Genomic DNA, 14188 nt, shown 5'->3' on the forward strand with positions numbered 1-14188 from the left:
CTGATAAGCTGTTCAAACACTGATGCCTTTTTCTTATTGCACTTTAAGCTATGCAGGTCTTGGAGCTGACCAATGGCAAACAGACCACATTTTATGACTTAATGAAGGAAACTGGAATTTCTGCTGCTCTTGCTGAAAATAAGGAATACACAATCCTTGCTCCCATGAATGATGCTTTCAATGGTAAATCATCTCTGTCAAATATTTAATGCAGCACGTTGATTTTGATTATGGAAGAAATTTAAGCTGGCTGTTCTAAATGGTTTGCTGCCTCATTTAGAATACCAGACAAACAAGTTTAATCTCAGCATGTTAATCTATTGTACAAGAATATTAGGAACGTTAATTTTCAGGCCATTGTATTGCTTGCTTCTGTCATTTGACTGCTAAAAGAATTACTTACAGTTGAAGACATTCTCCTGATCAGGATAATTCTAATCACTTCTGTATTGAAGGAAGTATCACCTACCCACATTCCACACCCATCAAGAGTTAAGCAAGCTGCTGGCTAATCAGAAAGCCAGCAGGACTCTAGTATCACTGGAAGTAATGGCCACTGCAGAGACTGCAGCCTGTCCATCGCAAGGAGCAGCATGATAGCAAGATCCAAAGGTGAATCAGGGCAGCTTCACTGGGACCGATCAAGCATGCTTCAGTGAGGGGATATTTTGATGACTTGCTCAATTAACTTTTATCAATGCTAGGAGCAGAATTAAGTCATTTGGCCCATCAAATCTGTTCCACCATTCAATCATGGCTGATATGTTTCATGATTCCATTCTCCTGCCTTCTTCCTGTAGCCTTCAACTCCCTTACCCATCAAGAACCTATCTTTCTCTGTCTTAACTACACTCAATGACTTGATCTCCATAGCGCTTTGTGGCAATGAGTTCTTCAGAGTCATCACCCTCTAGCTGAAGAGATCCCTTCTCATCTCGGTTCCAAAGGGTTATCCCTTCAGTCTGAGGTGATGCCCTTGGGTCTAGTCTCTCCTGCTAGAGGAAACATCTTCTCCACATCCTTTATATCCAGGTCTCTCAGTAAGTTTCAATCAGATCCTCCCTCATTCTTTTAAATTCTATCGACTACAGACCTAAAGACCTCAACTGCACCTCATACAAAAAGTCTTTCATTCACAAGATCATTCTTGTAAACCTCCTTTGGATCCCTTCCAATGCCAGCATAGCCTTCCTTAGTTACAGGGCACAAACTACTCACAATATTCCAAATGCAGAGCCCATAAAGCTTCAGCAGCACATCTCTGCTCTTATATTCTAGTCTTCTTGAAATTAATGCCAACATTGCATTTACCTTCCCAACTGTTAACTGAACCTGCATGTTAACTTTCAGCAAATTGTGAACTAGGACTCCCAAGTATAGAGTCAGAGAGTCATACAACATGGAAATACACCCCTCGGTCCAACTCAGTCATGCCAACCAAATTTCCCAAAGTAAACTCATCCTATTTGCCTGCATTTGGCCCATATCCCTCTAAATCTATCCTATTTATGTACCTGTCCAAATGACTTTTAAATGTCGCAAATGTACCTGCATCTAACATCTCCTCTGGTAGTTCACTTTTTGCTTCAGATTTCTGAAACCATTCCCTACTTAAAAAAATAGTCTATACTTCTTTTCTTCCTATCAAAGTGCATAACCCCACAATTTCCCACATTGTATTTCATCTGTCATTTCTTTGGTCACTCTCCCAGCCTGTGCACGTCCTTCTGTTGCTTCCTCACATGGTCAACGTTACCAGTCCCTCCAGCAAACTTAGCCAATACGCCCTCAATTCCTTCAGCCAGATCATTAAGGTATATGGTTGTGGTCCCAACTCTGACCTCAATTGGTCACTGGAAGCTGCCCTGAAATCAGCTCTTTGATCCCTCTTCTCTGCTTTCTGCCAGTCAGCCAAACCTCTATTCATGCCAGAACCTTATCCCTAACACCATGGGCTCTTATTTAGCACCTTGTCAAAAGCCTTCTGGAAATCCAAATAGGTCACGTCCATTGGCTCTCCTTTGTCTCATTGGCTCGATACCTCCTCAACTAATTCTAACAGAGTTACCATGCACTCTGAGTATTCTGCAATCTCATCCTTAATAATGGACTCTAAAATCTTACCAACAACTGAGGTCAGGCTAACCAGCCTATAGTTTCCTGTTTTCTGCCTCCTGCCCTTCTTAAACAAGGGTGTGACATTAACTATCTTCCAGTCCTCTGGGACCCTCCCTGACTCCAGCGATTCCTGACAGGTCACCACCAATGCCTATACAATCTCCTCAGCTATCTCCCTGATTGATTTAAACAATTAGAATCTGACAATTTAAAGGAATCAAGTTAGCAAATAATATTCCGGTTTCATGCTGACTTTAATGTAGGTGTAGACTTGTGTGATAACCAGTTTTTCAGCTATGTCCAAGTAACTGCTCTTTAGGCAAAAATATCCTCATAAACTGTCACAGGTGTTGAATTAACCGTAATAGGACTAAAAGGAATAGCAATTTAATTTAACAGTGTACTCAAGTAGTACCTCTTCCTTCAACTTGGATGTTCTCAAGACTGTTCAATTTTGAATGAATCTTTCCCGTTTCTATTTTGACAGCCGAAGTTATGGGATTTGATCAGCGAATACTAAAACTAATCCTGAGAAACCACATTTTGAAAATGAAGGTGGTCCTCAATGAGTTGTACAGTGGACAACGGCTGGAGACATTGGACGGAAATTTCCTCAGAGTTTTTATCTTCCGCACTGTAAGTACACTAGGCCAGAATTTCAATGTGCTTTGCTGGGGTATATTCCAGCAAGCATATTGGTCTGAGGCATAGCCCCACAGCTTTCCATTACAATTTCTCAATAACACATATCTTATTTTTTGGTTAGAGGGGGAGGGAAGAATAGAAACACTACAGTAATGTAGCGTTTGGGGCTTACCATTCCTTGACATCGCTCCACTGTTCAGTCATGGTGACTGAGCTGCCTTCTCCCAGAATGGTCCTCTGCCACCCTCTATTGGAGGGGCAGGAGGAGGGGACATACCTGGCAAGCAACGCTCCCTTCTCCTTACTCACCCAAGACTGTCAAATGAAAATTTCATCAGCCATAACCTATTCATTTACACTATACTTTTTATTCTGCCATTTTATGCAATATTTCAAATAGAAGACATTGTAAGGGAAATTTGAAGAAATACTGAATTTGGAAATGTGAGAATCAGTTATCTCCGTAATGCTCAAACAAATTGTGCAGATTCTTTGAATTAGCAAAGATTAGAAAGCTGTTGGGATAAAAAGAAAAATCAAGTCCTGAATTAAATCATTATAGTTTGAATTTAAATAGAATTATTCAGTACAAAAATTAAAAAGTACCGAAAACATTTAGTGAAAAAAATAGATTTTCCAGAGTTGTTTCTTGTAAATTTATTTGTGTCATAAGCATGCCCTTTTTGTGACTAAAATGTAGGCACGAAAATAAAACTCATCAGTAGATTTATCAGCATCTACAATGGAAAAGATAAGTGATGTCTCGGAAAATGAGCATTTGTCAGAATTGAAAACGGCAGGATAAGCAATATCCATTAAACCATCCACTAAACAACACATGGAATTTTTTCTTCCTTGGGTGGACTGAGTAATGATAAGAAAGATGGGAAAACACTGAGAAATACCCTCTCTGCTCCTGGGTTAACTCGAGACACCACTTCAGCCTTTCAACAATTTCCCCAGAAGCTCAGGGATACCAATGACTTGCATGTTTCTGCCAGCTGGCTTAAAGAGCAAGCAGAAGTGTCTATCTTGTGCATCAACACAGGCTGTTTTTGCACTCATATATATATATATGCATCTTACAGTTCTTACTTTCTTAACACTGACTGACTTTGTGCTTGCTCAGAGGCTGCTAACCTTGAACCACTTCAAATTGCTTTCTTAGTGCATGATTACTGACCCTCAGGTTGTCAGCTGCTGTGTGGCTTTCTTAGCACACAAGGTCTTCAGTGCTCAGTCACTGTCTGCCAGCCTCTGTGACTTGCATTACACTTGTTGCAATTTGTAGAGGAAGAGGCAGACAGCTTATTAAGGTTGGGAGCACTGAACAATCATGGGGGTGCAGATGTCACTCCACAGCTTCACGATACATAACTTCAACCCTGTAACATGTGACAGCAGTTTACATGGCAAATGCACTGGGTATACTTCAACCAGATGGCCATTTGTGTAAGTGCTAAGTGGTGACTGCAGCCAGCGAGAGTGGACCATCACAGTCAGTCAGGGGTGTCATCTGCTTCCAGGTTGACTGTGGTCAGTCAGGACTTGGACCTGCTAGACCCCTGCCATTCTGAATCATTGCAGTCAGTGGGATTGAGCTGTCCTGCAGGTCAGATATCTTTTTTGGAAAAGAAATTAGGTTTTCCATCTTACAATAAAAGAAAATAACCTCACACTTCTCCACATTATACCGTCTGCTGCCTTTTTGCCCATTCATTTAACCTCGCTGCAGCCTCCATTTTTCTCCTGACAGTGTGCCTTCCCACCTAGCCTTGTATCATCTGCAACCATGATAAACTGCTCTGTACGTCTGTGTCTAAATGATGTGATTGTAAATAGGCCCCATATCTCAAGAAGGATGTACTGGTCCTGGAGCATATTCAGAGGAGGTTGAGAATGGCCCCAGGAATGAAAAGCTTAACTTATGAGGAACGTTTGAGGACTCTGGGTCTGCACTCAATGGAGTTTAGAAGGATGGGGGGAGATCTAACTGAAAGGCCTGGACAGAGTGGATTTTGGGAAGTGGATGTTACCATTGGTAGCAGAGATGAGGACCTGAGGGCACAGCCTTAAAGTAAAAGGATGACCTTTTAGAAGAGAGATAAGGAGAAACATCTTCAGCCAGACAGTGGTGAATCTATGGAATTCCTTGCTGCAGAAGGCTGTGGAGGCCAGGTCATTGAGTAAATTAAAGACAGAGATAGAGAGGTTATTGAGCATCAATGGGATCAAGGGTTATGGGGAGAAAGCAGGAGAATGGGGTTGAGAAACTTATCAGCCAAGATTGAATGGTGGAGTAGACTCGATGGGCTGAATGACCTAGTTTCTGCCCCAAGTCTTTTAGTCTTATTTTGAAGTATATTGCATTCAATGGTTCCACTTTACATAGTCTCAAAAGCATACGTAAGTTTGTAAAACAGGATTTCCCTTTCATAAAACCATGTTAATTTTCATATTCATGTTATGCTTTGCGAAGTGAGTTGCTAAGACTTACATCAAAATAGATTCGAATACTTACTTCATGATTTATGTCAGACTAATTGATCTATGTTTCCTGTCTCCTTTATTTCTTGAAGAGCACTGTTACATTTGCTGACTTCCAGGTTAGAAATTACAACGTCAATACCGTTTACTGCAATCAGTACCTCAAAGGAAATCACTATGGTCAAGGGAGTTCCGCCTTGAATACTTAAGTGAAAAGACAGATAGTTGAAAGCAGTTGGTGGCGTCAATTAGAGACTTCACTGCACTGAAGCGTAAGAACTCAATGCTTCACAGTGAGACCCACTGCACACTCCTCCCAACCCATTTCACAGTGACACTCACTCACTGCACACTCCTCCTCGTCCATTTCACAGGGACACTCACTCACTGCTCACACCTCCCAGTCCAGTTCACAGTGATACTCAATCACTGCACACGCCTTCCAGACCATTTCACAGTGACACTCATTCACTGCACACTGCAGCCTGTCCATTTCACAGTGACACTCACTCACTGTGCACTCCTCCCAGTCCAATTCTCAGGGATTCTCACACACTGCACACTCCTCCCAGTCCATTTCACAGTGACACTCACTCACTGCACACTCCTCCCAGTCCATTTCACAGTGACACTCACTCATTGCTCACGCCTCCCAGTCCATTTCAGACTGACACTCACTCATTGCTCACGCCTCCCAGTCCATTTCACACTGACACTCACTCATTGCTCACGCCTCCCAGTCCATTTCACTCATTGCACACCCTGTCCTGGTCACCGGACATTCACTCACTGCACACTCCTCCCAGTCCAATTCGCAGGGACACCCATTCGCTGCACACTCCTCCCAGTTAATTTAACCAGGACACTAATTCAGTGCACACGGCTCCCAGTCCATTTCACAGTTACACTCACTCACTGCACACACCTCCCATTCCATTTCACACTGACACTCCTCCCTGTCCATTTCACTCATTGCACACCCCTGTCCTGTTCACCGGACATTCACTCACTGCACACTCCTCCCACTCAAGATCACAAGGACACTCACTCACTTCACACACCTCCCAGTCTTTTTCACAGGGACACCCACTCACTGCACACTCTTACAAGACCAGTTCACAGTGACACTCACTGACTGCACACTCCTCCCAGTCCATTTCACAGGGACACTCACTCATTGCACACTCTTGCCAGACCAATTCACAGGGACACTCACTCATTGCACACTCCCCCCAGTCTAATTCACAGGGACACTCACTCACTGCACACTCCTTCCACTCCAGCTCACAATGATACTCACTTCCCCACTCCTCCCACTCCATTTCACAGGAACACTCCTCCCAGTCCATTTTACTCATTACAAAGTCCTGTCCTGTTCACAGGACACTCACTCACTGCACACTCCTCCCACTCCAGATCACAGCGACACTCACTCACTGCACACTCCTCCCACCCCAGTTCACAGGGACACTCACTCACTGCACACTCCTCCCAGTCTGTTTCACAGTGACACTCACTCACTGCACACTCCTCCCAGTCTGTTTCACAGTGACACTCACTCACTGCACACTCCTCCCAGTCTGTTTCACAGCGACACTCACTCACTGCACACTCCTCCCAGTCCATTTCACAGTGACACTCACTCACTGCACACTCCTCCCAGTCTGTTTCACAGTGACACTCACTCACTGCACACTCCTCCCAGTCTGTTTCACAGTGACACTCACTCACTGCACACTCCTCCCAGTCTGTTTCACAGTGACACTCACTCACTGCACACTCCTCCCAGTCTGTTTCACAGCGACACTCACTCACTGCACACTCCTCCCAGTCCATTTCACAGTGACACTCACTCACTGCACACTCCTCCCAGTCTGTTTCACAGTGACACTCACTCACTGCACACTCCTCCCAGTCTGTTTCACAGTGACACTCACTCACTGCACACTCCTCCCAGTCTGTTTCACAGTGACACTCACTCACTGCACACTCCTCCCAGTCTGTTTCACAGTGACACTCACTCACTGCACACTCCTTCCACTCCAGCTGACAATGATACTCACTCACTGAACTTTCCTCCCAGCCCATTTCACAGGGACACGCACTCACTGCACACTCCTACATGACCAGTTCACAGGGACACTCACTCACTGCTCACGCCTCCCAGTCCATTTCACAGTGACACTCACTCACTGCACACACCTCCCAGTTCATTTCACAGGGACATTCATTCACTGCACACACCTCCCATTCGAGTTCACAGTGACACTCCTCCCAGTCCATTTCACTCATTGCACACTCCTGTCCTGTTCACAGGACACTCACTCACTGCACACTCGTCCCACTCAAGATCACAAGGACACTCACTCACTTCACACACCTCCCAGTCTTTTTCACAGGGACACCCACTCACTGCACACTCTTACAAGACCAGTTCACAGTGACACTCACTGACTGCACACTCCTCCTAGTCCATTTCACAGGGACACTCACTGCACACTCCTCCCAGTCCAATTCAAAGTGACACTCACTCACTGCACACTCATCCCAGTCCAGTTCACAGGGACACTTATTCACTGCACACTCCTCCCAGTCCACTTCACAGGGACACTCACTCACTGCACTCTCCTCCAGTCCATTTCACAGGGACACTTATTCACTGCACACTCCTCCCAGTCCAATTCACAGGGACTCTCACTCACTGCATACTCCTCCCACTCCATTTCACATGTATACTCACTCACTGCACTCTCCTCCCCGTCCAATTCACAGGGACACTTATTCACTGCACTCTCCTCCCAGTCTATTTCACACGGACACTCACTCACTGCCCACTCCTCCCAGTCCATTTCACACGGACACTCACTCACTGCCCACTCCTCCCAGTCCATTTCACAGGGACACTCACTCACTGCACACTACTCCCAGACCCGTTTGGAGGGACACTCAGTCACTGCACACTCCACCCAGTCCTTTTCATAGTGACTCTTACACACTGCACACTCCTCCCAGTCCAATTCACAGGGACACTCACTCACTGCACACTCCTCCCAGTCCATTTCACAGGGACACTCACTCACTGCACACTCCTCCCAGTCCATTTCACAGTGACACTCACTCACTGCACACTCCTCCCAGTCCAGTTCACAGTGACACTCCTCCCAGTCCATTTTATTCATTACAAAGTCCTGTCCGGTTCAGAGTGACACTCACTCACTGCACACTCCTCCCAGTCCATTTCACAGTGACACTCACTCACTGCTCACGCCTCCCAGTCCAATTCAAAGTGACACTCACTCACTGCACACTCCTCCCAGTCCATTTCACAGGGACACTCACTCACTGCACACTCCTCCCAGTCCATTTCACAGTGACACTCACTCACTGCTCACGCCTCCCAGTCCAATTCAAAGTAACACTCACTCACTGCACACTCCTCCCAGTCCATTTCACAGTGACACTCACTCACTACTAACGCCTCCCAGTCCATTTCACAGTGACACTCACTCACTGCTCAGGCCTCCCAGTCCATTTCACAGTGACACTCACTCACTACTCACGCCTCCCAGTCCATTTCACAGTGACACTCACTCACTACTCACGCCTCCCAGTCCATTTCACAGTGACACTCACTCACTGCACACTCCTCCCAGTCCATTTCACAGTGACACTCACTCACTACTCACGCCTCCCAGTCCATTTCACAGTGACACTCACTCACTGCACACTCCTCCCAGTCCATTTCACAGTGACACTCACTCACTACTCACGCCTCCCAGTCCATTTCACAGTGACACTCACTCACTGCACACTCCTCCCAGTCCATTTCACAGTGACACTCACTCACTACTCACGCCTCCCAGTCCATTTCACAGTGACACTCACTCACTGCACACTCCTCCCAGTCCATTTCACAGTGACACTCACTCACTACTCACGCCTCCCAGTCCATTTCACAGTGACACTCACTCACTGCTCAGGCCTCCCAGTCCATTTCACTCATTGCACACCCTGTCCTGGTCACCGGACATTCACTCACTGCACACTCCTCCCAGTCCAATTCGCAGGGACACCCATTCGCTGCACACTCATCCCAGTTAATTTAACCAGGACACTAATTCAGTGCTCACGCCTCCCAGTCCATTTCACAGTTACACTCACTCACTGCACACTCCTCCCAGTCCATTTCACACTGACACTCACTCACTCCCCACTCCTCCCAGTCCATTTCACAGGGACATTCATTCACTGCACACACCTCCCATTCCATTTCACACTGACACTCCTCCCTGTCCATTTCACTCATTGCACACCCCTGTCCTGTTCACCGGACATTCACTCACTGCACACTCCTCCCACTCAAGATCACAAGGACACTCACTCACTTCACACACCTCCCAGTCTTTTTCACAGGGACACCCACTCACTGCACACTCTTACAAGACCAGTTCACAGTGACACTCACTGACTGCACACTCCTCCCAGTCCATTTCACAGTGACACTCACTCATTGCACACTCTTGCCAGACCAATTCACAGGGACACTCACTCATTGCACACTCCTCCCAGTCTAATTCACAGGGACACTCACTCACTGCACACTCCTTCCACTCCAGCTCACAATGATACTCACTTCCCCACTCCTCCCACTCCATTTCACAGGAACACTCCTCCCAGTCCATTTTACTCATTACAAAGTCCTGTCCTGTTCACAGGACACTCACTCACTGCACACTCCTCCCACTCCAGATCACAGCGACACTCACTCACTGCACACTCTTCCCACCCCAGTTCACAGGGACACTCACTCACTGCACACACCTCCCAGTCCAGTTCACAGGGACACTCACTCACTGCACACTCCTCCCAGTCCAATTCTCAGGGACTCTCACTCACTGCACACTCATCGCAGTCCATTTCACTGGGACACTCACTCACTGCACACTCCTCCCAGTCCATTTCACCGGCACACTCACTCACTGCTCACGCCTCCCCGTCCATTTCACATTGACATTCACTGACTGCTCACGCCTCCCCGTCCATTTCACATTGACACTCACTCACTGCACACGCCTCCCAGTCCATTTCACATTGACACTCACTCACTGCACACGCCTCCCAGTCCATTTCACAGTGACACTCACTCACTGCATTCCCCTCCCAGTCCAATTCTCAGGGACACTCACTCACTGCACACTCCTCCTAGTCTGTTTCACAGTGACGCTCACTCACTGCACACTCCTTCCACTCCAGCTCACAATGATTCTCACTCACTGAACACTCCTCCCAGCCCATTCTACAGGGACATTCACTCACTGCTCACTCCTCCCAGTCCATTTCACACTGACACTCCTCCCTGTCCATTTCAAAGGGATATTCATTCACTGCACACACCTCCCAGTTCATTTCACAGGGACATTCATTCACTGCACACTCATCCCAGTTAATTTAACCAGGACACTAATTCAGTGCTCACACCTCCCAGTCCATTTCACAGTTACACTCACTCACTGCACACACCTCCCAGTCCATTTCACAGGGACATTCATTCACTGCACACACCTCCCATTCCATTTCACACTGACACTCCTCCCTGTCCATTTCACTCATTGCACACCCCTGTCCTGTTCACCGGACATTCACTCACTGCACACTCCTCCCACTCAAGATCACAAGGACACTCACTCACTTCACACACCTCCCAGTCTTTTTCACAGGGACACCCACTCACTGCACACTCTTACAAGACCAGTTCACAGTGACACTCACTGACTGCACACTCCTCCCAGTCCATTTCACAGTGACACTCACTCATTGCACACTCTTGCCAGACCAATTCACAGGGACACTCACTCATTGCACACTCCTCCCAGTCTAATTCACAGGGACACTCACTCACTGCACACTCCTTCCACTCCAGCTCACAATGATACTCACTTCCCCACTCCTCCCACTCCATTTCACAGGAACACTCCTCCCAGTCCATTTTACTCATTACAAAGTCCTGTCCTGTTCACAGGACACTCACTCACTGCACACTCCTCCCACTCCAGATCACAGCGACACTCACTCACTGCACACTCTTCCCACCCCAGTTCACAGGGACACTCACTCACTGCACACTCCTCCCAGTCCAGTTCACAGGGACACTCACTCACTGCACACTCCTCCCAGTCTGTTTCACAGTGACACTCACTCACTGCACACTCCTCCCAGTCCATTTCACAGTGACACTCACTCACTGCACACTCCTCCCAGTCCATTTCACCGGCACACTCACTCACTGCTCACGCCTCCCCGTCCATTTCACATTGACATTCACTGACTGCTCACGCCTCCCCGTCCATTTCACATTGACACTCACTCACTGCACACGCCTCCCAGTCCATTTCACATTGACACTCACTCACTGCACACGCCTCCCAGACCAGTTCACAGGGACACTCACTCACTGCATACGCCTCCCAGTCCATTTCACAGTGACACTCACTCACTGCACATTCCTCCTAGTCTGTTTCATAGTGACACTCACTCACTGCATTCCCCTCCCAGTCCATTTCACAGGGACACTCACTCATTGCACACTCCTCCCAGTCTAATTCACAGGGACACTCACTCACTGCACACTCCTTCCACTCCAGCTCACAATGATACTCACTTCTCCACTCCTCCCACTCCATTTCACAGTGACACTCCTCCCAGTCCATTTTACTCATTACAAAGTCCTGTCCTGTTCACAGGACACTCACTCACTGCACACTCCTCCCACTCCAGATCACAGTGACACTCACTCACTGCACACTCTTCCCACCCCAGTTCACAGGGACCCTCACTCACTGCACACTCATCGCAGTCCATTTCACTGGGACACTCACTCACTGCACACTCCTCCCAGTCCATTTCACAGTGACACTCACTCACTGCACACTCCTCCCAGTCCATTTCACCGGCACACTCACTCACTGCTCACGCCTCCCCATCCATTTCACATTGACATTCACTCACTGCTCACGCCTCCCCGTCCATTTCACATTGACATTCACTCACTGCACACGCCTCCCAGTCCATTTCACAGTGACACTTACTCACTGCTCAGGCCTCCCAGTCCATTTCACTCATTGCACACCCTGTCCTGGTCACCGGACATTCACTCACTGCACACTCCTCCCAGTCCAATTCGCAGGGACACCCATTCGCTGCACACTCATCCCAGTTAATTTAACCAGGACACTAATTCAGTGCACACGCCTCCCAGTCCATTTTACAGTTACACTCACTCACTGCACACTCCTCCCAGTCCATTTCACACTGACACTCACTCACTCCCCACTCCTCCCAGTCCATTTCACAGGGACATTCATTCACTGCACACACCTCCCATTCCATTTCACACTGACACTCCTCCCTGTCCATTTCACTCATTGCACACCCCTGTCCTGTTCACCGGACATTCACTCACTGCACACTCCTCCCACTCAAGATCACAAGGACACTCACTCACTTCACACACCTCCCAGTCTTTTTCACAGGGACACCCACTCACTGCACACTCTTACAAGACCAGTTCACAGTGACACTCACTGACTGCACACTCCTCCCAGTCCATTTCACAGGGACACTCACTCATTGCACACTCTTGCCAGACCAATTCACAGGGACACTCACTCATTGCACACTCCTCCCAGTCTAATTCACAGGGACACTCACTCACTGCACACTCCTTCCACTCCAGCTCACAATGATACTCACTTCCCCACTCCTCCCACTCCATTTCACAGGAACACTCCTCCCAGTCCATTTTACTCATTACAAAGTCCTGTCCTGTTCACAGGACACTCACTCACTGCACACTCCTCCCACTCCAGATCACAGCGACACTCACTCACTGCACACTCTTCCCACCCCAGTTCACAGGGACACTCACTCACTGCACACTCCTCCCAGTCTGTTTCACAGTGACACTCACTCACTGCACACTCCTCCCAGTCCAATTCTCAGGGACTCTCACTCACTGCACACTCATCGCAGTCCATTTCACTGGGACACTCACTCACTGCACACTCCTCCCAATCCATTTCACAGTGACACTCACTCACTGCACACTCCTCCCAGTCCATTTCACCGGCACACTCACTCACTGCTCACGCCTCCCCGTCCATTTCACATTGACATTCACTCACTGCTCACGCCTCCCCGTCCATTTCACATTGACATTCACTCACTGCACACGCCTCCCAGTCCATTTCACATTGACACTCACTCACTGCACACGCCTCCCAGTCCATTTCACAGTGACACTCACTCACTGCATTCCCCTCCCAGTCCAATTCTCAGGGACACTCACTCACTGCACACTCCTCCTAGTCTGTTTCACAGTGACGCTCACTCACTGCACATTCCTCCTAGTCTGTTTCATAGTGACACTCACTCACTGCACACTCCTTCCACTCCAGCTCACAATGATTCTCACTCACTGAACACTCCTCCCAGCCCATTCCACTGGGACACTCACTCACTGCACACTCCTCCCAGTCCATTTCACAGTGACACTCCTCCCGGTCCATTTCATTCATTACAAAGTCTTGTCCATTTCACTGGGACACTCACTCACTGCACACTCCTCCCAGTCTGATTCACCGGGACACTCACTCACTGCACACTCCTCCCAGTCCATTTCACAGTGACACTCACTCACTGCACACTCCTCCCACCCCAGTTCACAGGGACACTCACTCACTGCACACTCCTCCCAGTCCATTTCACAGTGACACCTCTCCAAGCCCATTTCACTCATTGCACACTCCTGTCCTGTTCACAGGATACTCAGTCACTGCACACTCCTCCCAGTCCATTTCACAGTGACACTCACTCACTGCACACTCCTCCCACTCCAGATCACAGGGACACTCATTCACTGAACACTCCTCCCATGCCAGTT

At 47.9% G+C, this 14188-nt stretch overlaps 1 protein-coding gene across 9 annotated transcripts in view; it reads left to right on the top strand.

Moving 5' to 3' along the window:
* LOC140481264 (periostin-like) overlaps positions 1-14188 on the top strand; it is a 108180-nt gene that overhangs the window by 48952 nt on the left and 45040 nt on the right. For all 9 annotated transcript variants that reach the window (XM_072577172.1, XM_072577175.1, XM_072577171.1 and 6 more), the window contains exons 9-10: positions 49-183; positions 2606-2754. In XM_072577172.1, the coding sequence (XP_072433273.1) occupies positions 49-183; positions 2606-2754 (284 nt within the window). The remainder of the gene's footprint in view (positions 1-48; positions 184-2605; positions 2755-14188) is intronic.

The sequence above is a fragment of the Chiloscyllium punctatum genome, chromosome 9, assembly GCF_047496795.1.
Source record: "Chiloscyllium punctatum isolate Juve2018m chromosome 9, sChiPun1.3, whole genome shotgun sequence".
Classification (NCBI taxonomy): Eukaryota; Metazoa; Chordata; class Chondrichthyes; order Orectolobiformes; family Hemiscylliidae; genus Chiloscyllium; species Chiloscyllium punctatum.